This window comes from Odocoileus virginianus, chromosome 8 (genome assembly GCF_023699985.2).
Source record: "Odocoileus virginianus isolate 20LAN1187 ecotype Illinois chromosome 8, Ovbor_1.2, whole genome shotgun sequence".
Lineage (NCBI taxonomy): Eukaryota > Metazoa > Chordata > Mammalia > Artiodactyla > Cervidae > Odocoileus > Odocoileus virginianus.
Window position 1 is genome coordinate 24276629 of NC_069681.1, and position 27083 is coordinate 24303711.

The following is a 27083-nucleotide window of genomic DNA, read 5'->3' on the forward strand; positions in this document are numbered from 1 at the left end:
TGTAACGTGAGGTGCGTGTCTGTTCGTCACGTCAGCTCTTGAGCCTGCAGTCTAAGAGTGGCTGCACAGACGGCATGTAAACCAGGTGTAATTGAGGAGCTGTCACCCCAGAACTCGGGGGAGGAGGTGCCCCAAGACCCCTCCTCTCCCGGCCGGAGGCCCGGCCCTCCACCCTGCAGCTGCCGTCTTGCTCCGTCTGGATATGGCGCCGCTCGTGGGAAACCCCTCGCCCAAGCAGGCTGTGCCCTGCACAGGACGTGGGGACAGTGGGCACAGGCAGGGGTGGGGGACAGCGTGTCCCGGGAGGGGACCAGCTGACAGGTTCGCTGCCTCGGGAGCCGACCAGCTGCACCTCGAGGGGCACATGCCCCGGTAGGGGCTCCAAACCCCACTGCCCTACAGATAGGAGCTGCTGGGCTCAGCCGGTGCTGCCCGCCCCCGGGGAGACGGCCATGTTGGGAGCTCATGTGGCCTGCATCTGGGCTGCTGGGGGGTGGCCAGGGGCCAGCCTCTGCCTACTCGGGCCTGAGCACCCCTCCTTATCCACCCATTTGTAGGACTGGGTAAGGAACCGTCTTCCACAGAGATCTGTCCCCAGAAAGCGGATCCCCCTGCTGGGTCCTAACCAAAGACCGCCTTTCTCGAGTTGCTGGCCTTGGGGCAGCCTCCCAAGCTGACCTGCTGACCCAGCTCACGTACTGCCACCGCTCGCGGGAGCTAACAAAAGCATGCGGGAGGCCCAGACAGACAAACAGATGTTTTATTAGCATCGTTACGGCAACGCGCCCCAGAGGGGATCCTTGGCACACAGCCCACTGAGCTGCAAGCGATGAGCAGAGCGGAAGGACTACTGTACACGGTGCGGAAAGAGGATCACCCCAAACCTCCAACAGAAAATGGAAAATCACTTTACAAAAAAGTAAAATAAAAATAACACCCATTTTTCTATTTTAAAAAGTGCCAGCTCTCAAGAGGCAGTGCATGGGCCCCAGGACCCAGCGCCGGGTGCCCTGAGGCTTGGGGGCCGGGCCGGGCCAGGCGCCGAGGTTGAACTGAGGAGCTGGGTCTGTGTCTCGCCCTCCACGCTCACTGCCCGGCCACCGCCTTCAACAAAGCCGTGGACCAGACCCTCCTTCTGTGAGGCTTACATCTGAGTGAAAAGCCCCGACACCATGGTCTCAGGAAGCCAAACCAAAGTGGAGCCTGTGCCCATTTAGAAAAGCTCTTACCCCCCCACCCCCTTAAGAGTCCTACTTTGGTAAATATTAACGTTTAACCAGTTAGCAAAATAGTTAACCCAGTTAGCAACATTAACACCGTCATTTCCATAGTTACTCTCCTGTGCATAGTAAGTGTTGCCAGATGAACTTCACGTTGGATAAAGCAGATTTGAAAACCAGTTTGCAAGAAAGTGCCCCCGACAGTGACCTAAGCCCAGGGAAGCGGCCGGGGCTGTGCCCGCGACTAGATGGTCTGGTAGCCGGCGTGGCTCCTCTTGCGGCCGATCAGGTAGGCGATGAGCACAATGAGGACCAGCCCGGCCAGGGCGCCACCCACAGCGATGGGGATCAGCATGCTGTTCTCATCCAGCTGGCACTCCTCCACTGCGGGACGGACAGACAGACAGCGGGCTCGCCCCAACAGCTCTCGCAGGGAGGCCTCCCCAGCCCTGCTTGGAGGGTGGTGGGAGCACCCATGGCCGGGCTGGCCCTGCGGAGTCAGGGACACAGGCAGAGGATGCTGGGGCCCTGCTCCTGACCACCTTGCCTACTCACCAGGCCCAAACTTGCCCCCGTCCACACGGAAGGCCTGCACCCACACTCTGAACATGTTGAGGGAGAAGGTGCTGGTGACCCGCAGGCGCTGCTCGGCGTCGCACTTGTACGAGCTCCCCGCAGTGGCCTGTAGCGCGCTCAGCGAGCTGTTGGAGGCCGTGAAGCTGTGGCCTGCAAAGGCAGAGGGGTGAGCGTGCCAGCCACCTGCAGGGCATGCAGGGTGGGGTGGGGGTGGAGGTCTCACCTCTGGCGTCGGGCAGAGTAAGGTTCAGCTGGACTCCTTGCAGGAAAACCCGGCTGGAGCTCTCGTTCTAGAGAAGACGACACATGGTCACCATCAGACCGGAGGGTCACCTGCTGGTGACAGTGACAGCCGGTGCCCCCAGCCTCAGGAGGAAACTGCACGGCGCTCGGGAGCGAGAAGGCAGCCTGTCGTCTCAGTAATGGAACTCCAGGTGGCTCCTTACAGTCCCTGCCCAGAGCCGGAGTCTGCTAGGATAGGGGCTAAAGGAGCCATGCTCCCCAAAAGCCAACACTGCACTTTCCAGGAAAGCATTTATCAGGAGAAGCACAGCGATCCGCTACAGAGTGAGGCACGCACGTCCACCAGGGCCGTGTCTGTGCGTCCCTGGTCTCCTGCTGACTGGACTCGCCCCGGGCAGGGGTGCAGAGTCGGGGCGCGGGGATGCCACTCGAAGATGGGGTGGGGACAGCACCCGAGGCCTCAGGCCACCCCAGTTCCTGCAACACCACCAGTACTGCGAGGGTTCTGCTGATGGACTCAGGCTAGGGGGCCAGGGGTCCCACAGACCAGGCAGGGCTGGGGGGCCTCACCAATGAGAACTGAAGCACCAGGAACAGGAGGTTCCTGTCGTAGAGCTCCAGGGTTGCCAGCGTGGCGGAGCAGTTGCCCCCGAAGGTGGTGTTGTCGGGGTTGACGTTGAACTCTCTGGTCACCGTCTGTGAGGAGAGCAAGGGCTCAGCTCCCCGCCCACCAGCTCCAGGCGTGAGCAGGCGGAAGCGGCAAGGAGGCAGTGGCTTCATGGCCCGTCCACAGGAGCAAAACCAGAAGGAGAGACGCAAGTCCACTCAGGGAAGACTGCTGGATGCAGACAGTTTCTGGTACTTCCGGCAGCCTTCCCCGGCTCTCATCGCTGCAGGAGGGGCAGGCCTCTGTCTCTCAAAGCCACCCCAGGCCCTTGGCCTCGGGGAGACTGTTATCTCCGAGGACGAGCAGAGAGCCCTGAGCACCTGGTGGACACTCAGGAGAGCCTGCCCTCTCTCAGGGCTGACACACCTGCCCCGAGGGGACGGCAGCTTCCGGCTCCATGGCCTCAGGACAGCGGCCCGAGTGGATGGGGGTCCAGCCGAGCACCCCAGGACACACCGCCCACGACCTATCCCAGGACCCAGTGCAGGGAGCAGGGGTCGGGCCAGCCCACCTTGTTGTCGACTGTTCTGTAGGTGACGTTCAGCTGCAGCCCCATGCTGACCAGCAAACAGGTTCCGTTGGTGCCATTCACGCTGTACCTGAACACCGTGGGGCTCGCGGGAGCTGGGGTGGGCGAGGGCTGGGGGGGTGCGGTCGGGGTGGCCGGGGTGGGCAGGTCCTGTTCACAGCGCGTCTCTGCGGGGACAGTGGGGTGAGTGTGCTCAGCCTCCAGGGAGCCAGGGCTCCAGAAGTGCTAAGCGGGAGTGGGCTGCCCCTGGCCCCCGACTCCTGCCTGCACTCCCAGCTCCTCCTGCTCCTGGAACCCTAGGGCCTCGGGCGGCCCCTTGCCCACAAGGACATCCTCTCGCAGAACAAACCTCCCGTGAAGTCAGGAACAAAACCTCAACAGTGGCCTGTGCCGTTGGGACGGTGTCCCCGAGGCCATGTGGAACAGTGCCGGCTCACACACACACTGAGCGCCCGCACGCCAGGCTGGACACGGCCCCGAGGCAACAGCAGAGGGTCAGGAGCGCCCAGGCCAGGCGGGGCAGACACTGGACATGTGCCACAGGCCGGCAGCAGCCCGTGTCCCCCGGGGGCCAGCAGGGGCGGCCCCGCAGGTCAGGCTTGGAGCCAAGACCCATGCCCAGGCCACAACTGCCGCAAGCCCGTTCAGGGCGGGCAGGAGGCCACACCTAGCAGACAAGGGGGCCATGGGTGGGCGGTGACCCCAGCAGGGAGAGAACCCCATGCAGGGGGCCTCACGCCTGTGCCGTCCCTCCTTGGAGAGAGACCACCATGTGGCCACTGACGAGAGGGCGGCCCTGCATGGGGACCAGGCTACGTGCGGAATCTGTACCCTCTGCGGTTCTGCCGTGAACCTAAAACTGCTCTGAGACCAGTACTCTAAAAACAAAGCGATTGTTTACCTTAACAGCAACATGAGTCTCTGTGTCTGCATTCAGAGGCCTCAGAAGCAGAAGGCGGCCGTCAGGTGAGGTGTGCCCAGATGCCAACCGCCTGGCCTGACCTCCTGGGTCCGCACTGCTTCCCTCTGCTGAGACCCACGCTCAGCTGCTGACTGCAAACCCGGGCTCCTGAGAGCACGTGACCTGCTGCCACGGGCACCCCCGAGCGCCTAGACCCCAGCTCACACCCACAGCCTCACGTGCTCTCTGCCCCAGGAGCAGCCGGGACCCTCTAGGGCTGGCCTGACCAGGGCCGCGTGGCGGCCTCAGGACCTGCCCCTCAGCCCTGTGATGGGGCTGCAGGCCACGCATCTCCCGGTCACGTGGGGCTTCCTTCAGCCCCTGCCCCGCCACTGACGTGCCTATGGGGTCAGTGGTTGGCAAGCCTCCTCTGAGGAGGGCCGGGCGGTAGCTGCTGCGGATGGTGGCCGTGGGTGTCTGGCTCCACCATGCGGGCACTGGAGCAGCATGAGAGTGGGGGGCAAGGGCCCGTGGCTGCTCCCCACAGAGCTCAGTCACAGGCACGGAAAGCCTTACCTTCACCTGTTGTGAAACAGTCTTTGGATTTTTTTTAACATTAAATTTCTGATCACAAACACCAACCTTCATCTGTTGGCCGTGCAGAGCCTAGAAGCCTCGCAGCCCCACTGGGAGCAGGAGGGCCCAGGCCTACTGCCGGCCACAGGGTTGCCATGCAGCCCAGCACCCGGCCACTCTGAGCCACCAGGCAAGGCTGGCACAAGGAGTAGGGTGGGGGGATGCCACCTCCCCCCACAGTGACCTGTGAGCTGACCAACAGGATATGGGGAGTTGGACGCAGAAGACAGCAGGCTGTGCGGTGCCCAGGCACTCTCTGCAGACTCCTGGGCCCCCCCACGCCCCCTGAGAGGTCAGCACCCTCATCTCACAGGAGGGGGATGTGGTCTTCCCGAGTGGCACCCCGGGCCCGCCTGCCTGAGTGGGACTGTGGTGGGCGAGGCCTCTGTGTAGAGACTGCCCCCCGACCCCATCCACTCCATGACGAGGGCAGAGGGTCTGCCTGCTTTGCCCCGCACCCCATCTGAACCCAACCTCAGGGAGCAGGGCACCTTCCCCACAGAGGGGGCCGGGGCCCCGGCGGGGTCCTCACCCTCCCTGCTGAAGTTGCTGCCGGACAGGTAGGCCTGGATGGCGGTGTTTCGGAGCGTGACTGTCACGCTGCCCATGTGGACCCGGGTGTCACTCACACACCGGTACGTTTTATTGATGTCGGCCTTGATGTCGGTCACCGACTCCACAGTCTTGACTCCTATATTTTAAAAAATCTGTTTTTAACACTTTGAAGTGCTTGCTTAAAAGCAGTTTAGATACTCCCCAACCCAGGTCTCTTCACCTCATCACTGGTCCACACCGGTTCTTACCTGTGGAGCTCGAATTGGGGAAAATGTCTGTGTCTGACAAGTTATAAGCAAAGTGCATCAGCTGGACCTTGTAACGTGTTGCATTTCTGGTGAAAGTGAGGGTCAGCATGTGGCCTCTTCCAAAAGTGATCATGAGACTGGGGTCAGAAGCATTCTCTTTGCCACAGGAGCTGCTGTTTGACACTTCTGCACCAGGTGGCAGATTGAAGGACACGTTCTGGAACCAACACGACAATGGGTTACTACAGGGTTCAGAAACAACCACAGCTCGGAACCCAGACCCTCTCCACCTCAGACATCACTATCAATGCATACATTTGTCATAAAAACAAAAGACATGGAAGTATTTTATGTCAAGTAACAGACCAAAAAGTAATTCAAGTGTAAGATAAGGATGACCTAATTACTAACATTGTCTTCACTGATGTTATTTTACTTCACATAAGAACGAAAATAAATCTATCACATAAACTGAAATAATTCATGCTGGGTCCGGATGAGCTGGTACTCTCAGACCTTTGTGACTGCTACAGAGCTTATTTAAAGAACATGTCTCTCTAAACAAAGAGAAGATGAAGTTTACTGCAGAACTGTTTGCGTGAACTATTATAAGCAAAACAAACAACTACAGAACCACCGAAGCCCATCTCCATGACCTGAACTCAGCGAGTGGCCAGCGAGAAGGTGTCTTAGCCCTGTCCTGTAGACAGACCACAACTGTGACAAGGAGATGTTGTGAAGTGGGAAGTCACATTACTGCAAACAAATGATCCCACTTGTGTAATACGATTAACATATAATGAAACAATACTTAAAAATTCCAACCCCAAAACAGTGAAGTAGAAACTAAAAGGTGCCCGGACAGATCTTTACAATGAGAGGCATCTCCATGGAGAGCCTGCAGAGCTCCCTTCTGTCCGACAAACGTTATTCACATCAAGAGGAGTCCAGGCGGCTGGCAAGTCCAGGGGGCTCCGCAGGACCTGCTCGTCCTCCTCCTGGGAGTCCTGGGCTGCCCCTGCTCTCCAGGCGCCAGCAGACGGCGTGCGGTGGACATGGGGATGGGCAAGAAAAACGGTGCTTCAACAAAGCACTGGCAGCACAATCTGATGTAAGGACATATTTACAGGAGCAAATGTAAATGGAAGAAGTAAGTGCAAAGTTCACAAACAGGCAGTTAACGGAGGAAGAACCAACAGAGAGGGAGAAGGGAATGGCTCTTGTCTGGAGAACACCATGGACAGAGGAGCCTGGCGGGCCACAGTCCACGGGGAAGCAGAGTCGGGCGCAAGGAAGCACGGCACCAAAAGCAGAGAAGCGCTGCTCATTTGTCAGGGACCTCGGCCAGCAGCGAGCAGTCCTCACTCTGCGGAAGTGCAGTGCTGCCGTAACAAAACCACAAGGGACGTCCTAGCAAACTAGTGCAGTCACCCTGCACCTCCAACACGTGTTCACATGTAATTCCTGCAGCGTAACAGTTTATCTAAAGCAAAACCAACAGATCACAAAAGCTCTATTCCCAGAGCTGCACACCAGGCAGAAGAGAGCTCAGCTACAGGTGACGGGCGAGCAAACCCGTGTCGTTAGCGTAATGAAGCACTGCGTTGTGAGGGTAAAATGTAATCATGAGGAAAGCTGGAAAAGGCCCAGAGTGGAACCGAGAGCAGAGCCCACAACGGTCTGTGTGACTGCAGCCTCAGTGAGCACAGACCACCCAGGCACCACGGGACACCGCAGTGCGCGACCCGGAACACGCACGCGTGTGAGGAGGTCAAGCAGGCCCAGCACACGCGCACACAGCGGGGTGCGGAGGCCCGGGCTCTCCTACCTGGGGCCCACTCCTGGTGTCGTAGCTGGTCAGGAAGGTAGCAGAGAAGTCGGCCATGACGCAGGCGGTCCCGTTGCCATTCTTCACCACAAAAACTGCCGATGCGCCGTGCACGAGGCCTGCTGACTCCCAGAAAGAAACCACCATGTGACTTTTTGAAAATGTCTGTGGCTCACAGTTGCAGCAGCATGGCTGTTACTGGGAAAGCTGCTTAATTGCCAAAAAGACCGGGACAGGCAGGTACCGAGGGCTGGGCCCACAGGGCCTCCGGCCCCCACACCACCGTAACACTGTCCTCTCGAAAGCCGCCCCGTCCGTGTGCCAACCTGGGGTCACCTCGGGCCCAGACGGCCTCACGCTGGTTCCTCAGAGGACCTCAGGGAGGCGGGGCAGGGTCCTGGAGAACGGACTGCACCTTGGAACCAAACGCTGACATTCTACACAAACAGTGGACCCACGCTGCAGCTCAAGAGTTGCCTGATTTACCTGCTGACAGGGCAGGAAAAGCCATAGACTCGAAGATCAGAGTTCTTTACCCTCTTCCAGAAGGGCCTCAAAACACAGTAACTCCATTGGCTCTTGGGCTTGGCTGTGCGACCTTAGGACCCCACGCCACCTCTGCACCGCAGCCAAGTGCCCGAGGGAAGGGCGGAAGGGAGCTGTCCAGCCTGGGCGTGACCGCGGCTCTGAGCCAGAGCCAGAGCCAGGGCCAGGGCCAGGGCCAGAGCCCGAGCAGGCACTTAGCAACAGGTGCACCCTGATTAGGGGCACAGAGCTGAGCTTACAGCCATGCACTTCAGCACCTGGTTCTCGCACAGATGGGCAGGAATAGATGTTCTGACCCTTCTAAACCCAAACAGCTTTCAGCCAGCAGAGGTGTGGCCACGTGCCAAGAAACACACCTCTGTGTCTCTGCAGCACAGGTCCCTGCACACCCTTCACCGGGACGGGACACACCTGCCTCCGACGGCTCTAAGGGTGAAGGCGACCCAGGGGGTGCACGCCGAGAGCAGCAGCTAGCTTCCCACGTGTGGTCCCTGTTGCTCATGTATAAGTGACTCCAGTGAACCCAGTTCACTCCACCCTTGCAACTGGCACCAAATAAAATCCTCAGAGCAACTATTATTTAGGCCTAAAGCAGAGAGGACAGACAGAATCCCCACAGTCCACCCGTAAGCCTCAGGTAGAAGAAACATCAAGTTGGAGCGACAGAGGAAAGCTGCTACACAAGGACGAAGCCATCGAGGGCATCACGGATATTCTTGTCTGTTTTGATTCACAAATTTTTAAGCTACTCCTCAGAATACTCAAGTAAGATGACACTAAATTCATTTCCAACGAACGAATACTGTTTTTTTTAAAAGGAAAACCCCATGATTCAGTTCTGACACACGGAGGTTTTGAAGATGCCTCTGAGCGCGACAGGGTAAACGCACGAGAGCCGCTGAGGCGCCAGCCAGGCAAACGCAGGCCCAGCAGCAGAGGCAGACGGGCACAGAAGACAGGCGGACACTGGACGCCGGCCAGCGCCCAGTGCACGCGGACGCCCCAGGCCTGGGCGTCCCTGCCCTGCCCTGACTGTGGGATCCACGTGCCACCATGCGCGCCACGGGCTCAGTGGGGCAGGCCACTGCCTCCCACATCAGCTCCTACCAAGCTGCTCTCCTGTAAGAGTTCCTTAAATCACCAAACACTTCCTACTGACTCAAAGCCCTCTACTAGAAAACACTTCACATTAAATAACTTCTCAACCACATAATTCCCTCATTTAGTAATAAACATGCTAAGGACCTGAGCTTTCAAAGAACAAAGAAATATTACTAAAACAAACTTCAAACAGACTTCAGCAGCGCTAGAGGCCCACATCTGGAGAGGCCCAGAAATTTTTCAATTAAAACAAGAAACCACAAGTCAATTTTGGTCAAGAGAAAAATGTCTACAACAGCATTATAACATAAAATTTTAAGAGAACGCATGTATGCGAATGGTCAGAAGTTTCTTTTTAACTCTATAAAAACACCACTATCTCAAGTCAGAGTGTTTCATAACCTGAGGAGTGTCCCTCCTGAAGGTCAGAACCTGCACCATGGGCAACCCTTCACTCAGGACTCGCCGTCATCCTCTCTCCAGGGTCCCGTGAGAAGTACCTTATTCCTTCAGAAAACTTCCATCTGGAGACATTCCAGTCTCCAAAACAAGCTGTGGGAGCATGCCTACCTAAGGTGAAAGCACAATCTTAAACAGACTCCTCCACCACTCCTGGCCCTATGAGCTGGGCTTGGAGGAATCACCAAACCCTCAGTTTAGGCACCTTAGTGAAAATAAGTGAGCGGACATGAGAGCTGTCAGAGCATCAAGTTAGCTGAAGCAAGCGGAGCACTGAGAACATGGCCAGGGCCCGCCTTCAGAGTGAGCTGTCACCACCGACGCGTTCAGCGCCACAAGTCTTCACCTATCAAGCTCATCACTGAATCCGTGGCAACTGACACAAACCGTCAGGTGTTTTATTTAACGAGCACCTGTACTGTGCTTTGCGGGTAACTGAATTACTGTGACAATTTTAATAGGAAGACACTATGAGGACTCCCTTTTACAGATGGGGAGTCCAAAGCAGAGAGTTTACCACCATGCTCAAGGTCACACTGCCACGATGGAGAAGAGCCAATCTGGAACTGGGCCTGCTGACTCAGACCATGCCTGTCGAGCTCACCACACCTGAACACTTTCTCTCCAACACTCAGCGAGCAATGATTACGTTTCAAATTATGACACTCACTGGAGATGTGAAAGAGACTGCCATCTAGAGGAACAAGTCAATAGATTCATTAACTTTTTAAAAGAAATCACTTTCTAATCCAAGATCAATTCTTTTGAACCCAGTATTTTTATAACCAGTGATACATAATCATGTATGAAGACTTAAAAGAAGAAAAAGAATCACAACCACAGAATCACAACCTCTAAGACTACTGTGTACATTTTCAAACAGCTGACATGCATGTTCTGCTAGGGGGCACTGTTGTCAAACTGGACGTTCTCTTCACACAGGTCCTGAGCACTTAATGTGTGAGACTGAGATAGGCTGTAGGATACGGAAGACACAGGCATAAACATAATCACAACACAGCTGAACAGATTCTCCAGAAGATGTGCAGGTCATGCACGCATGGAGTCAAGTCTTCCGGACAAGCAAAGAAAGGACTATCACAGCCTAGCATGGATCTAACAATATAAATTCAAAATTATGGACCTAAAACATTTAAACTTCAAACCTAATGAAGAACTGGATCGCCAACCTGTGTAACTGACAAACTCCCACAAGCGAGAGTAACATTATCGGTTAAAAAAATTTTTTTTTCTCCCTATTTTGTAAGCAACAGTTCTTCATTTTGAAAGGGGAAGGTCATCTGGGTGACATCAACGGTCAAGAGTCCCATTAGGTAATACTTGATCTATGTATCAAGAAGTTTCAGTTCACACTTGCCTAGCTTTCTACAAAATTTTCAAACAAAACTTAAATTTCTAGTTATTAATGCAGGATTCATTTTGTAATTTAGAACTCTGAAACATCTTTAGAAAAATGCTTTTTGGTGAAATTGTGTATTAAAATAAACATTACTTTAAACAGATCCAAATCCAAGCTCTTAACAAAACTTTTTTTAAAACGGATTTTTAATCAAATATAAAACTTAAAAGACATGACAAAATGGACATCAAAAAAGTAATTATATGCACGATACTCCAAGCTATCAATGTAGAGAAGTTATGGATTTTTCTCTTCATCAGGTGAGTTTTTAAAACATAAAACACAGTAATAAACTTGTAACGCAGGCAAGCTTTTCTAATAAAGAACAGCCAGCCACCCTGACACGACAAGACTCGTCCCAGGAACTCCTCACCTAACTCAGGACACCTGCCAGGGAGATCTAGGCTCCAGGTTTGCTGATGGAATAAGGTCACCCCTTGCGGCTGGTCTTGCAGCTCAAAGAATGCATTTTACACAACAGGCAAAACAAGAACGCGAGATCAAAATCCATTCTATCACCAGCAACAGGATTTCAGAGCAAACGTCTAGAATTCCCAGAAGGTAGGGGTGGAAAGTGCCTCTATGTCTGCTGAACTCTAGCGCGCTCCAGTAGCACTTTTCAGATCCTAGCACTTTCATCTTCCCGTGTCATGGGGACCAGGAGAGAAAGTGCCAGAGAGAGAGTTGTCAAAAGCCCTAAAGTCAAATCAAACTAGGTAGTGATTCCTGTTCAGTCAACACGGTTTCTCTCTCATTAGGACAAATAAATGAGAGCAAAATCCCTCAACGGAGAAAACACCCGCAACCACGCACGACTCTGGAGTCACACACACGCCGCTCTTCCGACGATGCCTCGATAGACATGAGCACAGCCACTGTGACGCCAGGCCCTTTGTCCACTGCGGGCTCCCTGAAACTCCCCGGGGTAACGAGGTCGTTATAACCTAATGAGAACGCACAGCGAGCAAGCGACGTCAGAACACATGTCAGCGCTCCGTGCCGGCCTGCAGGGCCAAGGGTAAAGCCCGCAGGACGGGCTCCCGAGGCCGGGGTCGCCGCCCGCCCTGTTCCCCGCGGGGACCGAGGCCCGCGCCGTCCTCGTCTCGGGTGCAGCCGCTCGCAGCCCTCCGCGACCACCGGAGCCCCCAATGTGAGGAGACGAACCGCAGCGCTGAGAAGCCGCCAAGTCTCCGCCAACGGACCCCAGAAGCGGGCTCCGAAGCCCGAGGGCCGCCCCGGGCCCCTCCGTCCCATCCAGGCACCCGGGCCGACCCTGCCCCCGGCAGCCGGCCCGTCCGGGGCGGACGGCGCTCCCGGAGCCTCCATCCCCGGGACCCGCACGGCCCCTTAGCCGGCGGACCCCGAGCCCTCGGTCCCCGCCCGGCCTCTCACCGAACAGCAGCAGGACCAGCGGCCGTCGCCGGGCGCCGCCGAGAGCCGCCATAGGCGCGAGCGGGAGCCGGGCGGGGCGGGGTCGGTTGGGCCGGGCCGGGCCGGGCCGGGCCGGGCGGTCGGGCCGGGGACTGACCGGGCCGGCGAGAGGGCAGCAGGTCCAGGCGCTGCGCCCGCTGTGAGAAAGAGACCCCGCGGCCGGCGGCGCCCGTCACGTGAGGCCGCACCGCTCCCGCGCCGTCACGTGACCCCCGCGGATCTCGCGAGAGCGCGCGAGCTCAGGCTCCGCCCCGCGCCCTCCTTGCACGTGACCTGCCCTCGGCACGTGACCGTTGCGCCACGTGGCGCAGGTCTCGCCCGCGACCCTGGTCAGGTCCCAGGTCGGGGAAAGCGAAGGGCGGGCGGGGACGCGGCCGGTCACCTGCCCACGGAGCCGCCGGGTCCGGCCCGCGGCTGCGGGAGGACCAGACTGCGGCTCTCCGCTGCGGGCCGAGGGTGGGCGCGCCTCGGCGGCCGTGCCATGCAGGGACGTGGCCTCGGCGTCGGGGGGCTCCTGGAGGAGGGCGGGGAAGTGGACACTTTCTGAGGGTCTCCACGAGGGCCGGGTAGGGGCCGGGGGCGGGGAAGTGGACACTTTCTGAGGGCCTCCACGAGGGCCGGGGGCGGGGAAGTGGACACTTTCTGAGGGTCTCCACGAGGGCCGGGGGCGGGGACGTGGACACTTTCTGAGGGACTCCACGAGGGCCGGGGGCGGGGAAGTGGACACTTTCTGAGGGCCTCCACGAGGGCCGGGGGCGGGGAAGTGGACACTTTCTGAGGGTCTCCACGAGGGCCGGGTAGGGGCCGGCGGCGGGGAAGTGGACACTTTCTGAGGGTCTTCACGAGGGCCGGGTAGGGGCCGGCGGCGGGGAAGTGGACACTTTCTGAGGGCCTCCACTAGGGCCGGGGGCGGGGAAGTGGACACTTTCTGAGGGTCTCCACGAGGGCCGGGGGCGGGGAAGTGGACACTTTCTGAGGGCCTCCACGAGGGCCGGGGGCGGGGAAGTGGACACTTACTGAGGGTCTCCACGAGGGCCGGGGGCGGGGAAGTGGACACTTTCTGAGGGCCTCCACGAGGGCCGGGGGCGGGGAAGTGGACACTTTCTGAGGGCCTCCACGAGGGCCGGGGGCGGGGAAGTGGACACTTTCTGAGGGCCTCCACGAGGGCCGGGGGCGGGGAAGTGGACACTTTCTGAGGGTCTCCACGAGGGCCAGGTAGGGGCCGGGGGCGGGGAAGTGGACACACCGGAAGCACGCAGAGCTCGGGCGTAAGGAAGGCTGACACAGTCCGAGGTGGAGGGGCCGCGGAGGGCTCGCTGAGTGCCAGCTGCGACGCCTCCGAGAGCGTCCCAGAGGGGCCGGGGGGGGGGGGGGGGCGCAGCGTCTGCTCGGAAGGTTCGGGGAAGCCCCAGCCCGCCGCTTCCACAACCTTCATTAAGTGCCTCTCGCCCACGCCCTGGTGCCCCGCTCGCCTCAGGACCGCCAGGTCCTCTTCTCAGGACTGCGGTCCGGCCCTGTCCACCCCGCCCGCTGCGGCCTCGGCGCCTTCGACCACCTGCTCAGGAGCCGCCTGCCGTCACCCCGCCCAATAGACTGATTCCCGTGGGGTGGTGGTGGTGTTGACCTTCCACGTGTTTGCTTTGTGTAGGTTTTGTCTTTTCCTTGTCATTCCTTTCCGGTTTACCCACCCTTCCGCTCCAGATTCTAACACACAGCTGAGAAAGCCTGACGCTGAAGGGCCTGAAGACTGCAGTGTGGACTCACTGATGTTTTGGTGAGGTGCTCAGGGATCTTTCTGGATCTTTGCTGCTCTCCTGGACAGGGAAGACTCTCAGCGGGGCCTCACTTAAGAGGAAGGACGTTAAGAGGCTGAGGGAACCCCAGGCTTGTTGGCTTTTTGTTGACTAAAGATGCACAAGCTAGAAGTTGAGAGCTGTGCTTTATGCCTCTGACATTTTTAGGACTTCAGGCTTGGGGGACAGCATCTCAAATAGCCCAGAGAAAAAGCCAGGGTATATAGGAGTTTTTGCAACAAAGGGCAGGTAGTTCAAAGGTCAGAAGGTTATTGTTAAGGAAAACCAGATAACCCAAGTTAAGGAACTTGGTGCTTTCTGTGTGTGAGAAGATACAGGAGTCTGGGCTCGTTGAAGTCTTGCCCTGATCTCCACCCCAGCTCTCTGGGGCCAGTGACCTGTGCTTTCCCATGCTACGTTCCCTCAGGACTTGTGGGGCTGGTTGCTGTGCAGGTTTGCTGGGTGGCGGGCGTTTCCCCCGGCTGCACCGTCAGGGGTGGCTGCAGTCACTGAAGGGTAATGGCCGAGACATCCTCCGTTGCTGATTTGGCAGGCTGCATTCTTAGTCCACTGTTTGTTCTGCTCTCCAGGGCAGGACTCTACTGCTACTGAAGAGTCAGTTCGCTCGCTGAGGTTTTGTTAGGTGTTTGGGATCTTTCCAGGTACTTGTTTGTTGCTGTTCTGGGTGGGGCAGAGTCTCAGCGGCATCACTTGAGAGGACTGCTGTCTGTCCAGGTGCGTTGTGGAGAAGAAGAGGTACGGTCTCTGTGCCATTACCGTGACGCCCTTCAGCGGCAGCAGTTTGTAAGATGATGTTCCGCCACTAGGGTATCATTTGAGCCCACGTTGTCCTTACAGAATGGAGTGCTAAGCTCAGGAGTAATTGGATGATACTAGAACATTGCCCTTTTGTCTTGAACTTCCTGATGGTGAGAAACTACCAAATAATCTTAGTATGAAAACAAAAAGACCTATCAATTGTTGGTTTCCTGGCTTGGAAGCCCCTTCCTGTGTTGAGAGACATTTTACCCTCTGAATGTGGGTGGCAGAGAAGCTAGCTGCCCAGGAACCCGTATTGGGTGGTGAAGGGCCTGCCCTGTCCTCACGAGTCAGGTCGGTGGTGAAGGGCCAGTGCCGCCCTCACGGGGTCGGGCTCGCACCCTCGGCTGTGGCTCCTGTTGCCCCCTCGTGCCTGCACTCTCCTCGCATCTGCGTTCCTTTTGGAAACTGTGAGCTACCCAGAGTCCTTTCAGCAGGCAGTTTTATTTTCTTAGGGCCTTCAGAGCCCATTTTTTTGTGTCCAAATACCTAATACATGCGTTTAAAATTTCTCTTTTTAAAGACCCAAAGCAGTTTGTTTCAGCAAAAGGACAGGGCTTTTAAAACAGCAGAAAATGAAAGATTTATCAAAAATTCTATGATGCTATGTTTTTATAAAGTGTGGGAAATAATATGGTGGAATTTGGTATTGTTTTTTGTTTGAATCCTTAATTAGGGTTAGGTCTGATTTTTTTTTTTTTTTTTTTTTTATGGCTGAGCCCGGAGGCTCTTGGGACCTTAGTTCCACGACCAGGGATCAAACCCATGCCTCCTGCAGTGGAAGCACAGAGCCCTAACCACTGGACCGCCAGGGAATCTGATCTATTCTGGTTGAAGGAAGGATGTGGAAAACCACAAGGGACTCCACACCTTCTGAATTCTTTTGGAGACAGCCTTTTTATTTTTGTTATTTTTAAAAAAATATTTATTTGGCTCTCCCAAGTCCTAGCTGCAGCATGCAGGATCTAGTTCCCTGACCGGCGATCAAAGCCAGGCCCCTGCATTGGAAGCACAGGGTCCTAACCATCGGGCCGGAGGGAAGTCTCAGGATGATGTTTTTAAGGATGGGCTTTGGTAACAGTGAGCTGTGTAAGCTCCAGTGAAAGGCAGGGCCTCTTTACCTGTGAAATGACCCGCCTCCAGAGCTGTGTAGGCCAGTTTCCCTGGAGGTGTGGGCTCCACGTCTGAAGGAGAGGAGCAGTGGTTGAAAGAACGTGAAATCGAGTGGAACAGCCCAGCAGGCAGTCTGTGACTTTTTTCTCTTTTGCTCAAAGTTATACTATTTCTTGAGCTTCCCAGGTGGTGCTAGGGGGTAAAGAATCTGGCTGCCAATGCAGGAGACTCCGCTTTGATCCCTGAGGTGGGAAGATCCCCTGGAGGAGGAAATGGCAACCCACTCCAGTATTCTTGCCTGGGAAATTCCATGGACAGCGGAGCCTGGCGGGCTACAATTCATGGGGTCGCAAAGAGTTGGATACAGCTGAGCATGCACACACACTTTCTTGAGACATGCTAAGCAAAAATAGTAATGTTGCTTAATGCTTTTTAGACTTGTTTTATGAAAATTTTAAAAAGAGAATTTGAATAAAAACAAGATAATCTGGTGAGCCCGGTGGTGCCTGTTACTCTCACGGTTTATCGTCCCTCCTCACCTGCTTCGTGTTTTGCTTGTTTTTTCAGCTTGAGTTTTATAAAACAAACCCTGGACGTTTTATTTTTCATGTAAAGCTTTTACATAAGCAGGATGCCATTATTATAGCTAATGTACAACCAAAACATAACAGTTTCTTAGTAATTAATTTCCAGTTGATGTTCATGGTTCTCCAGTTGTTCAAAAAGTGTTTTGTTTTTTTTTTTTCAGCCAGTTTGCTCACTGTGGCTCCAATGAGGTCTGACTATTGTCTTCGAAGGTGTCTCAGGGCCCCATCCCTTTGCACACCATTGATTAGTTGGTGTCCTGGAGGACACCCCACACTGTGGGTTGACCTGGGGAGCTGGTGAATGGCCTTCTTTCCCTCTGTTCAGGCACCTTGGAGTGGGGTCTGTGGTGTTGGCGTCACCTGGCCGGTTGGAGATGCAGAGTCTCGGGCCCCACCTTGGCCCTCGAGTCAGAGCTTGTACTGCAGGCTGCAGAGACCCGAGAAGCCCCCCTCCTCCTCCGAGGCTGCGGCCATGCTGGGCTGTGGCTAGGTGACCCCATCCGCTGCAGGGTCCCTGCCAGCCTCAGACCTCTGCCCTCACGGCTTCCTGGTGGGTCAGTAGGTCTGTGATTCCAGTGGGCTTGGCGGATTGGTGGTTTGTTTTCTTTCTTTAGGATCTTAGTTCCCGACCAGGGGTCTAACCCGGGCCCCTCCAGCGGAAGCGTGGAGTCTTAACCACTGGACTACTGAGGAATTCCCCGGCCATTTCTCATTCTGTCTTCCCTGTTGTATTTTCTGGCTGGAGCAGGCCTGTAAGATTTTCCTTCATGGACCCATTAGTGAAGTGAAGTGAGGTCACTCAGTCGTGTTCGATTCTTTGCGACCTCATGGACTGTAGCCTACCAGGCTTCTCCATCCATGGGATTTTCCCGGCAGGGGTACTGGAGTGGGTTGCTATTTCCTTCTCCAGGAGATCTTCCTGACCCAGGATTCGAACCCGTGTTTCCCGCATTGCAGGCAGATGCTTTACCCTTTGAGTTACTTACTCCAGAATACTGTCTGTGCAGACGGTTGGATCTGCGCCTGATTGGTGATTCTTTTGTCTGGTTTCAGAGCAATAACTCAGACCTGGAGCAGCTTCCAAATGTGAACCAAGCGCTCTGGGTGGTGGTGACACCTCCCTGTGAGCTCCTTAGTGGGGACCGATGCCCCCTCCACCGCTGGTGGGCCGTTGTGGGGGAGGCGGTGTGTGTCCAGCCTGGCAGAGGGGTAATGAAAGTCTGTATTTCCAATTTTGCTGTGAACCTAAAAATGCTCTTAAAAAACACAGTTTTTTGGACCTCCCTGGTGGTCCACTGGTTAAGACTCTGTACTCCCAGTAAAGGGGGCTGGGGTTCAATCCCTGGTCAGGGAACTAGAGCCTACATTCTGCAACTAAGAATTCACACGTTGCATCAAAGATTGAAGATCTTGCAAACTCTTTAAGACCTGGTGCAGCCAAATAAATATGTTTCTAATTATTGTCATATTCTGTATTCTCCTTTTCTCATTTGTAACCATTACTTTCCCATGCTACTACAAAATCTATAAAAACACATTTAGTAATACTTAATGTAACATCATTTGGTGTGATGTTTTACTTAATGATAGCTCCCTTAACGGTAGCTTCCCTGCTAAATATAAAGAACGCTGTAGGAGAACCTCACAGCTCCCCTGTCTCTGCTTTCATCTCGGCCCCACTCACAGCATCTCCGACACCACACCAGCCACTGCTGGGATGTGGGCCTGGCATCCCACAGGTCGGGCTCAGCCCCATCTGTCAGAAGCCGGTCACCAGAAGAGCATCCCCAGGTGGCCCACATCTTCTGTCTGGCTTGTTAGAGATGCATGTCCCCACCCCCGACTCAGCCTCCATTAACTTGCTAGCAGGGCCTGCAGAGCTCACAGAAGCACTCCTCGCATTCCCTGGTTCCTTCTGTGGGGCAGGGCGTGGTGAAGGACACAGGTGAACAGTGGCTGAGAAGCCTGGGGGCGGGCCCCCGGGGTCTGGAGTCCCCGGCTTCTGTCCCCTGGAGCTGGGCTGCTACGTGTGGTCACCACCCTGGACGCCCTCCGAACCCCATGCTGTTGGGGCCTTCTGGAGGTTTCGTCACAGAGGCATACATGATGGTTAACTTGATTACCAGCTCCTCTTTCCTTCCCGAGGCTGGGGTGGGGCTGAAAGTCCAAGCTTCTAATCATGGCTTCTAATCCACGGTGACCAGGAGCCATCAGGAACTCCCCCAGAGTCACCTTGTGAGGACAGAAGCAGCTCTTATCATCAGGAACTTGCAAGGGGTTTAGGAAGTGTGTCAGGAATAGGATCAGAGACCTGGTGTGAAAAGATGCTGGGGTTTCCCTGGTGGTCCAGCGGTTAAGGGGTCCCCAGTTTGATTCCTGGTTGAGGAACTAAGACTTCACATGCCATGGAGCCACCAGAGAGAGCCTGCTTGCCACAACAAAAAAGATCCCACGTGATGCAACAAAGATGTCACAACTAAGGCCTAATGCAGCCAAATAAACGTATAAACCAAGGATGCTCCCAGTGGTCTTATCAGGACATCCCAAGGGTTTCTGGAGCCTTGTACCAGGAACCAGGGCCTGAGACTAATAATGTATATTTTCTGTTATCTCACAATTACTATGATAAATATCTTGAAGATAAGTTATCTGTTTATGATTTTCTCTGAGATTAATTTTTCTTGCAGATTGAACTGACCAGGCAAGAAGCAGTGACATTCAGCGTGTACCTGCCTGTGTGCACATCCAGCAACCGTGAACAGGCTGGACCGGTCATTCTTCCCTTTGCTGTCATCAGAGGGTGAATCTTGTGCTCCTGTTTCTATTTCACTCAAGTTACCCGCACTTGGCCCAAGAATTCCCTGGGAGGTCCCCTCGGAAGGGACCACTGCTCACAGACATTAGGATTCCCAGCCTTGGACCTGGTGCCACAGAGCTGCCCGGCCTGGAGCCGTGACTGCAGAGTCCAGGGCCCCTGGCGCTCAGTCGGCCCAAGGGAGACCTGGCCTGCTCCACACCCCAGGGACCGAGTTCTCTCACTTCTCTTCTCCAGTTCTCCTGCCCACTTACCTCAAGAATGTTTAATTTTGGTTCATTGATAAAAGGCAAGAGACATGTGGCTGCTAACTGTGAGATTAGTGTTAACAAATAACACGTCAGGAAAAGAGCAAACTGTGCTTTCAACTCAAAACTGTTACCAAGTGGGGAAAGAGGTAAGACTGCCATCCTGAGATACTTTAAATCCACCTCTCCTCGGAGATACTCTGGGTGCTCACACCTCACTGCTTAACGCAATAAGAACATCTTTTATACACGTTCCGGGCGCCTCTCGGAGAACTTCCTTTTGATGGATCCCTTGAAATTTTTCAGCCACGGTAGGCTTCCTTTTAGACGGTTACAAAAGAGGAACTCTCCTGAAAAAGAACCAAAATGTGCTTTCTTAGAAAGCAGATTCAATCCAGCAGTTCCAGGTCGTCTGTGGCAGAGAACGCGTGTGACTCCACTCATGGTGGGTTTCCAGTTCCATGCCCCTCGTCTCAGCGGGCGGGCCTCGAGCCTCAGCTTGTTTGAGAAATGAGACATGGTCACCCGGGGCCTCTCCCTAGTCATGGACGCCACAGGACGGGAGCTGAAGTCCATGTGAAGTCACTTCTGCACTTGTAACTCCTGGTTTTAACTCACATTGGTTCTGTGAGGCGAGTACAACACGCCAGTCTGCAGCACGAAGGCCAGGAGGGCTGACTGCGGGAGAGGGTGCGGCCCTAGAGCCTTGGGGAGAGTTTGCATTCCAGACAGATGCCCGCTGTCCTTCTGAAAGCTCAGTCACTCAGTCCTGTCCCACTCTCTGTGACCCCGCGGACTGTAGCCCACCAGGCTCCTCTGTCCATGGGATTCTCCAGGCAAGAACACTGGAGTGGGTTGCCATGCCCTCCTCCAGGGCATCTTCCTGACCTTTTGTAAATGTCCTTTCTCAAGTTAAGGAAGTTCCCTTCTATTCCCAGTTTTCTGAGAGTCATTTTTAAAATCAACAAGTGTTGAATTTCATCAAAATCTTCTTAATCTATTGAGATGATTTTATGTTTTGCTTCTTTCTTTTTTAGATTTTCAAATGTTAAACCAATCTTGCATTCTTGAGGAAAACTTCACGTGGCTTTGGTATATTATTGATTTTATATATTGCTGTATTCAAATTGCTAATATTTGGTTAAAGGATATTGGTCTGTATTTTCTTGTGATATTTTTGTCTAATTTTTTAATCAGGGTAACGCTGGGCTCATTAGTTGTGAACTAGTTCCTCTTCTGTGTCTGAAAGACTGTGTAAGATTATTTTTCTTGACAGTTAAATGGAATTCACCAGTATAGTCTCTGGAGTTTTCTTGGTGGAAAGGTTTAAAATGACAAATTCAATGTCTTTAATGGATATGGATCTATTTTTATTTTCTATTTCTTCTTGTGTCCATTTTGATAATTTACAGATTTCGTGGAATTTGACTGTGTGATCTAAGTTGTACAATTATTGGCATAAATTGATTCATAATGTTCTCTGTAGGATCTGCTGTCTTGTCCTTTCATTCCTGATATTGATATTTTTTTTTCCTCTTTGTAATTAGTCTAGCTAAAGGTTTATCAGTTTTGTTGGTCTTCTCAAAGAGCCTGGTTTTGGTTTCATTGATTTCTCTATTTGTTCTTTTTCTATGTTTTTGATTTCTACTTTTACCTTTTTTATTTCTTCTATTTACTTTGGATATAAATTGCTCTCCTTTTTCTAGCTTTTTAAGGCTTAGGTCATTGTTTTTAAACCTTTCATCTTTTAAAATGTAAGCACCTGAAACTATGAATATCCCCTAGGCACTTCTTAAGCTGTATCTTACACATTTTTGGTCTGTTGTTTTCTTATTCATTCAATTCAAAATATGTTCTAATTTTCCTTGTGATTTTTCTTTGACTCATAGGTTATGTAGTGTGTTATTTATATTATCTATTTATGTTAGAATTATTGGATTATTTATTTAGAAGTGTATTGCTTAAGTTCCAAACATTAGTTACTTACCACTTATCTTTCTGTTGGATTTCTACTTCAGTGTCATTGTGATCTAGGACACGTTCTGTCTAATTTCAGCCCTCCTACTGTGGTGAGCTTGTTCTGTGACACACCTTCTGTGACACGCTTCCCTGGGCGAGCGTCCTAGCACCGTCTGAAGCACGTTGCTCAGCGTCTCGTCCTGCGGTCACCGAGGTCGGGTCCGCTGACGATGTTTCAAGTCCTTCCCGTTCTTCTGTCTCCTTATCAGCCACTGAAGGGAGAGTGCTGAAACCTTGACCGTTGGGCTGTCCGCTGCTTCCCTTGCTCTTGCCTGTGTTGGGAAGCCGTCCCTGGAGGTCTGTGTGCTTAGGGACGCTCTTACGGGCACCTGTCTGTATGAAGTGCCTTCTTTGTGTCTGCAGACACTCCGTGTCCTGATGAGATGGGGAACCGAGCTCTGTTCACGGAGGTGAAGGATGGACTTGGCAAGCTCGCAAACACTCATGCAGGCAGAGTGTATTTTAAAGGATAGAGACACAAAGCCCTCAGCATAGACACTGAGACAGGGTGAAGAGCCCCCAAAGTCTGTCTTTGTTAGAATCGATCTGTTGTCTTTGGTTGGCCCAGGGCCAGATGCCTGTAATTTCTGACCAGTGCATGTAAGTGTTGTGATATCCAGTTTGTTGTGTTTATGGCTCTCTTTTGGGTCTCAGTTCCTCAGTTTCTCCAGACATAGTGACGCCGCCCCTTGACCCTTTCTCAGGACTGCAGACCATTATTTAGGAGCCAGATGCGTGTTTAAGAGCTGATGATCCACCAGGAGTTTTTCTCCTTGATAAACTGGACAGCAGTTAATGATTGTCCTGTCCTGGGCCTGAAGGTTTTATGAGCCTCCCAGACCAGGGAGCCATTCCTCTTAATGGGCAGAAATGGGAGACAAATGCAGCTTTAGGCTGGTGGAGCCAAAAATGTTTACGTGTGAGAACCGGAATCAAAATTGAAACTAGGTGAAGAACTGAGGCTTTAACTTCTGCACTGACTGCCTAACAATTTCCCCCTCACTGAAGCCTGAAAGTGAAAGTGAAAGAGAAGTCGCTCAGTCATGTCCGACTCTTTGTGACTCCGTGGACTGTAGCCCACCAGGCTCCTCCGTTCATGGGATTTTCCAGGCAAGTGTACTGGAGTGGGGTGCCATTTCCTTCTCCAGGGGATCTTCCCAACCCAGTGATGGAGCCCAGGTCTCCTGTATTGCAGGCAGACACTTTACCATCTGAGCCAGCAGGGAAGCCTCAGGTTAGCCACACAGCTTGGGGGGTGTGTGTGGGCATTTGTGTGTGTGTTTGCATGAGTGTCTCTGCCTGCATGTGTATGCTCTTGCTTTCTGTGTGTGATTTCATGTGATTGGCTCTCGTGGTAAAGCTTTTCTCACCTTTTACTTTGAACCCATCTGTCTTTACACGTTAAATGACTTTCTTGTAGGTGACGTATACCTGTCTGGGTCTTAATTTTCTATCCAGTCTGAACACCTTTGTCTTTTAATTGATGTCTTTAGATAATTTTATTTGTTTCATTATTCCTGTCCTCCCACTTCCCTGGACCACTTTGGGCAGATCTAAGATTCACACCACATTTGTTCTTCTCACCCGGGCGCGGCCCGTGTTCGTCACGTGCGTTGGCCGGTGGCTCTGTTGTAAGCACCGCTGTATTGACCTGAACAACCCTGCAAGCAGCATTATCATCTCTTAGAAGATAAGAAAACCAAGGTTTAGAGCATACGAGTGATTTTCTTAAGGGCAGCAGATGGAGCAGAGCCAGGCTTAACCCCTGGGCCACCTAAGCCGGCAGCCCCAGCCCATGACTCCTGCTCTCTGCCAACCTGGGGCCTCCGTGTGGGAGGCTGGCAGCCTGTGCAGAGCACTGATTCCTCAATAGGGACCTTTAAAAACCGCCTCCGCTTTCTATCTTGCAGCTTCACATGTATCTTCACATGTATCTGCACCTACGTTTATACACTGTCCTCCTGTCTTTGCAAGAACACATACAGGCACACAGATAACACTCATGCAAACATGCATACATGCCCACGAGCACACACACAGACACACACAGCTGCATACATGCAGATACACAAATACGCACCAGTCACAGGGCCTGCAGCAGCCAAGAGGTGTGGGGGCATCTGGTCCTGGGAGCCGGGGGGACGCACAGGCCTGCCCACCCGATTCCAGAGTAAAGCCTCAGCACACGGTGGCTGTGGGAGAATGAAGGGTGGCTTTTATGTCAAGTTGTTTAGAAACAGCAGAGAGCAAGTAACTGACTCTAGGCAGACCATGAAGCAGGAGCTGTTTACCGTCTCTCTCTTCACAGAAAAAGTTACAACCTGCCTTGGACTCAATGAAAGAGAAAAGGACTCCAGACATTTGAATTAGTGCCCTCAGAACTTGAAGAAAGTATCATAGCCTTAAAAAAAACAACAACAAAAAAAAACAGTCTTCTATTAAAACTGTGAGGACCAGGACAGAGCTGACTCACTGGAAAAGACCCTGATGCTGGGAAAGATTGAGGGTGGGAAGAGAAGGGGGTGGCAGAGGATGAGATGGTTGGATGGCATCACCGATTTGATGGACACGAGTTTGAGCGAACTCTGGGAGACGGGAGGACAGAGGAGCCTGGTGTGCAGCAGTCAGTGGGTTTGCAGAGAGACAGGACTTAGCAACTGAACAGCAGCAGCCAGAAAACAGGAACTGACACGCTGATCTGGAGGCCACTGTGGGGAAGACTGACCAGAAACAGAAGTGGAAAGTTCTTGGCGGAGCGGAGGTGGCGGGTGGGCAGGCCTGTGGTTTTCCAGTCAGGATCTCCTGACCCATGCGCTGTGCAAATTCCTCTCACAGAAAGTGAGAGCAGGACGGTGGAGGGGAAGGTGCCCGGCAGGACGTGAGTCAGGAGTCTTCACCGAGTCCTGTCGGCACAGAGGGAAACAAGCCCCGCTGCAGTCTTGTGAAACAGAGAAGCCTGGGACAGGATTTCCAAAGCTCTGTGGGAAAAAGCCCAGGTTTCACAACACAACCAACCTCAGGGCTGGAGACCAGCAGGCCGGGGAGCCAGGCCTTCTGAGTGCTGAGGGCCAGGGCTTCAGCGGGAGCTTCACACGCAGCCCGCTCTCAGGCACAAGTGCAGAGGCCGGCAGACCAGACAAGCAGCGACTCAGGATGCTGTCCTCTCACGCCTTCCTGCGGATAAAGCCCTGTAAAGGTCACCTCAGGGAAACAAACCAGGAACACAAGGGGAAGGAAGGTTGGGGTTCGGGGAAGGGGACCCCAGCCAAGGAGGGAGGGTCGGGTGGAGGGAGTTCTGAGGAAAAGGCCTTTGAAAATGAGCTGGGTTTGTGCAGATCGTTTAATGAGAAAACTGCTGATCACAGTGATCAGACAAAATTTTGTGGGTTGTTTTTTGTTGTTAACAATACATTTAAAAATTGCTGTATTTTTATTTTACAATGTCCAAGGAAGACAAAAAGCTGGACGACGGTCCGAATATAAAGCAAGTCAACACGTGACAAGAGCTTTGCTTGTCTGCCGGTGTTTGGGAGGAGAGCCCATTCGTCTCCGTGCCCAGAGCCTCAGCTGTCCCGAGTCAGAACAGCACTTCACTCCTGGGCTCCAGGGGGGTTAACAGGTCACAGATGCTGTCTGTGTGTGCAGCTTTCAGACCAGACATACAAAGTCTATTATATATACACAGTCTGACAAGAGCTGTCGGAAACTGGAAGGGAGGACTCATGGGGAAGAGCATGAGCCTTCGTTTCTGCATTTTCAGAGCAGACATTCTTGAGAAACAGTAAGTCCATGAGCCAAGAAGATGGAGGTTTGTATGACTCATGATAAAGAAAGATTCCTGTGAAGCACGCAGGGAGGACACAGCTGGCTCGGTTGGGGGCCCTGGGCTCCCTGGGATGGGCCAACCCACACCTCCCAGGGCAGGGTGTGGCTGATGGCCTCATTCTGTTTTTGTCAACAATTCATGATTAATTTTAATTACAGATGCTGTTTTCACAAAAAAACTCAGGAGGTATGAAAGGGTGTGCAGTCAACAGGTTCCCTTGGCTCTCCAAGTCCACCATGGGGAACAGCTGCTGTTACACGTGACTACATACATGCACACAGGCGTGTGCAGGGGCGCTCTGCCCCCTTCACGGCCCTCCCGGCACAGTGGCTGTGACACCCGCTCCATCACGTCTGCACCCTGTCCAGGGGACACAGCACCACACTCCTTTGCATCCTGTCAAAGGACATTCAGGACTTTTTTCTGAAAATGCTGTTCCGGCATTAGAACTCCCTCCCTGCAAGTGTCAGGGTGTTGTGGGGATGTGGATTTTGGTGGGTCAGAGACACGGGCATCTTGGAACACTGTGCTGGTCAGTTTCCCTGAGGGACCATCACCCTGGCAGTGTGGGCCAAGCACCGGAGCCCAGGGGCAGCACGGTCACTCACTGGTCCTCCTCCTGACCCATCCGATCTGACCTCTAGCTCTGACCCCGTTTCGGCCCCCTCCCGCCCCCCTAGGCCAGCCCCGGTGCACCCTGCACCCCAGGAGCGCCCCCAGACCAGCCCCGGTGCACCCTGCGCCCCAGGAGCGCCCCCAGACCAGCCCCTACCCACCCTGTGGCCCCGCCCCGCCCCCCAGACCAGCCCCGGTGCACCCTGCGCCCCAGGAGCACCCCCAGACCAGCCCCTGCCCACACTGCGCCCCAGGAGCGCCCCCAGACCAGCCCCTGCCCACCCTGCGGCCCCGCCCCATCCCCCAGACCAGCCCCTGCGCCCCAGGAGCGCCTGCTTCCCAGCCCCTCCTGGTTCACCATCATACCTGGCTGGCTTGTAGTCCTGTGCACACCAAACTATTCAGCACTGCCTTAGTTTTACTCCCAAATTTGCCAGTTTTTACTTAAAGCTTTTCCCCATGTAGATTTTTAAGAATGCCATTTACCTTTGTTTTTTAAGAGAGGTCTTAGAAGTCATTAGCCTTTTTTCCCCTCCAAATAAGACGCGCTTCAGATTTTCTTCCAGATCCAGTTTCTTTACTGTTGTAACTTGGGAATCACTCTATCTTTTTAAAAAAACATTATTTACTGCCTGTGGTCTTTGTTTCAGCAATGTGAACTCTCTGTTGCGGCATGCAGAACCTAGACCTGAGCAGGGACTGAACCAGGGCCCCTGTGTCGGAGTCTCAGCCTCTGGCCCACCCCGGGACGTCCCACTGTGTTTTAAAGGGGACACCTTCCTCGAGTTGAGGAGATTTTCTGCCTCTTTCCCTTCCCAATCGTTTCCTCCCGTGTCTCAAGTCACTGACCCTCAAGTACAATAAGACAGGACCAGACATGGGGCATCA

The 27083-nt window shown here is 53.8% G+C and overlaps 1 protein-coding gene and 2 long non-coding RNA genes across 4 annotated transcripts; 1 reads left to right on the forward strand and 2 right to left on the reverse strand.

The window, feature by feature from the left end:
* Positions 1 to 738: 738 nt before the first annotated feature.
* On the reverse strand, positions 739 to 12558 carry LAMP1 (lysosomal associated membrane protein 1). 2 transcript variants are annotated; one of them, XM_070471358.1, is made up of 9 exons: positions 12322 to 12558; positions 7404 to 7525; positions 5576 to 5792; positions 5305 to 5463; positions 3218 to 3402; positions 2610 to 2813; positions 2020 to 2086; positions 1776 to 1946; positions 739 to 1604 (listed from the first exon to the last, which is right to left on the reverse strand). In XM_070471358.1, the coding sequence occupies exons 1-9, from the start codon at positions 12371 to 12373 to the stop codon at positions 1465 to 1467; spliced, it is 1317 nt and encodes a 438-aa protein (XP_070327459.1). In that variant the 5' UTR covers positions 12374 to 12558; the 3' UTR covers positions 739 to 1464. The 2 variants fall into 2 exon arrangements, with proteins under 2 accessions (XP_070327459.1, XP_070327460.1); XM_070471359.1 differs by having other exon boundaries at positions 2610 to 2735; positions 12322 to 12555.
* Positions 12559 to 20703: 8145 nt separating this feature from the next.
* On the reverse strand, positions 20704 to 24851 carry LOC139036303 (uncharacterized). Its single transcript, XR_011489028.1, has 3 exons — positions 24770 to 24851; positions 23835 to 24657; positions 20704 to 23415 (listed from the first exon to the last, which is right to left on the reverse strand). It is a non-coding gene; the product is annotated as an uncharacterized lncRNA (long non-coding RNA).
* LOC139036302 (uncharacterized) lies at positions 22782 to 25132 on the forward strand. The gene is made up of 2 exons (XR_011489027.1): positions 22782 to 22864; positions 24063 to 25132. It is a non-coding gene; the product is annotated as an uncharacterized lncRNA (long non-coding RNA).
* The last annotated feature ends 1951 nt before the right edge of the window (positions 25133 to 27083 follow it).

Excerpts from the sequence above, each read along its gene's own strand:
- LAMP1 (XM_070471358.1), bottom strand. The coding sequence starts at position 12,373 with ATGGCGGCTCTCGGCGGCGCCCGGCGACGGCCGCTGGTCCTGCTGCTG. Across the intron at positions 7,526-12,321 it reads GCTGGTCCTGCTGCTGTTCG|CAGGCCTCGTGCACGGCGCA; the intron begins GTGAGAGGCCGG and ends TCTGGGAGTCAG. Across the intron at positions 5,793-7,403 it reads ACACCAGGAGTGGGCCCCAG|AACGTGTCCTTCAATCTGCC; the intron begins GTAGGAGAGCCC and ends TGTTGGTTCCAG.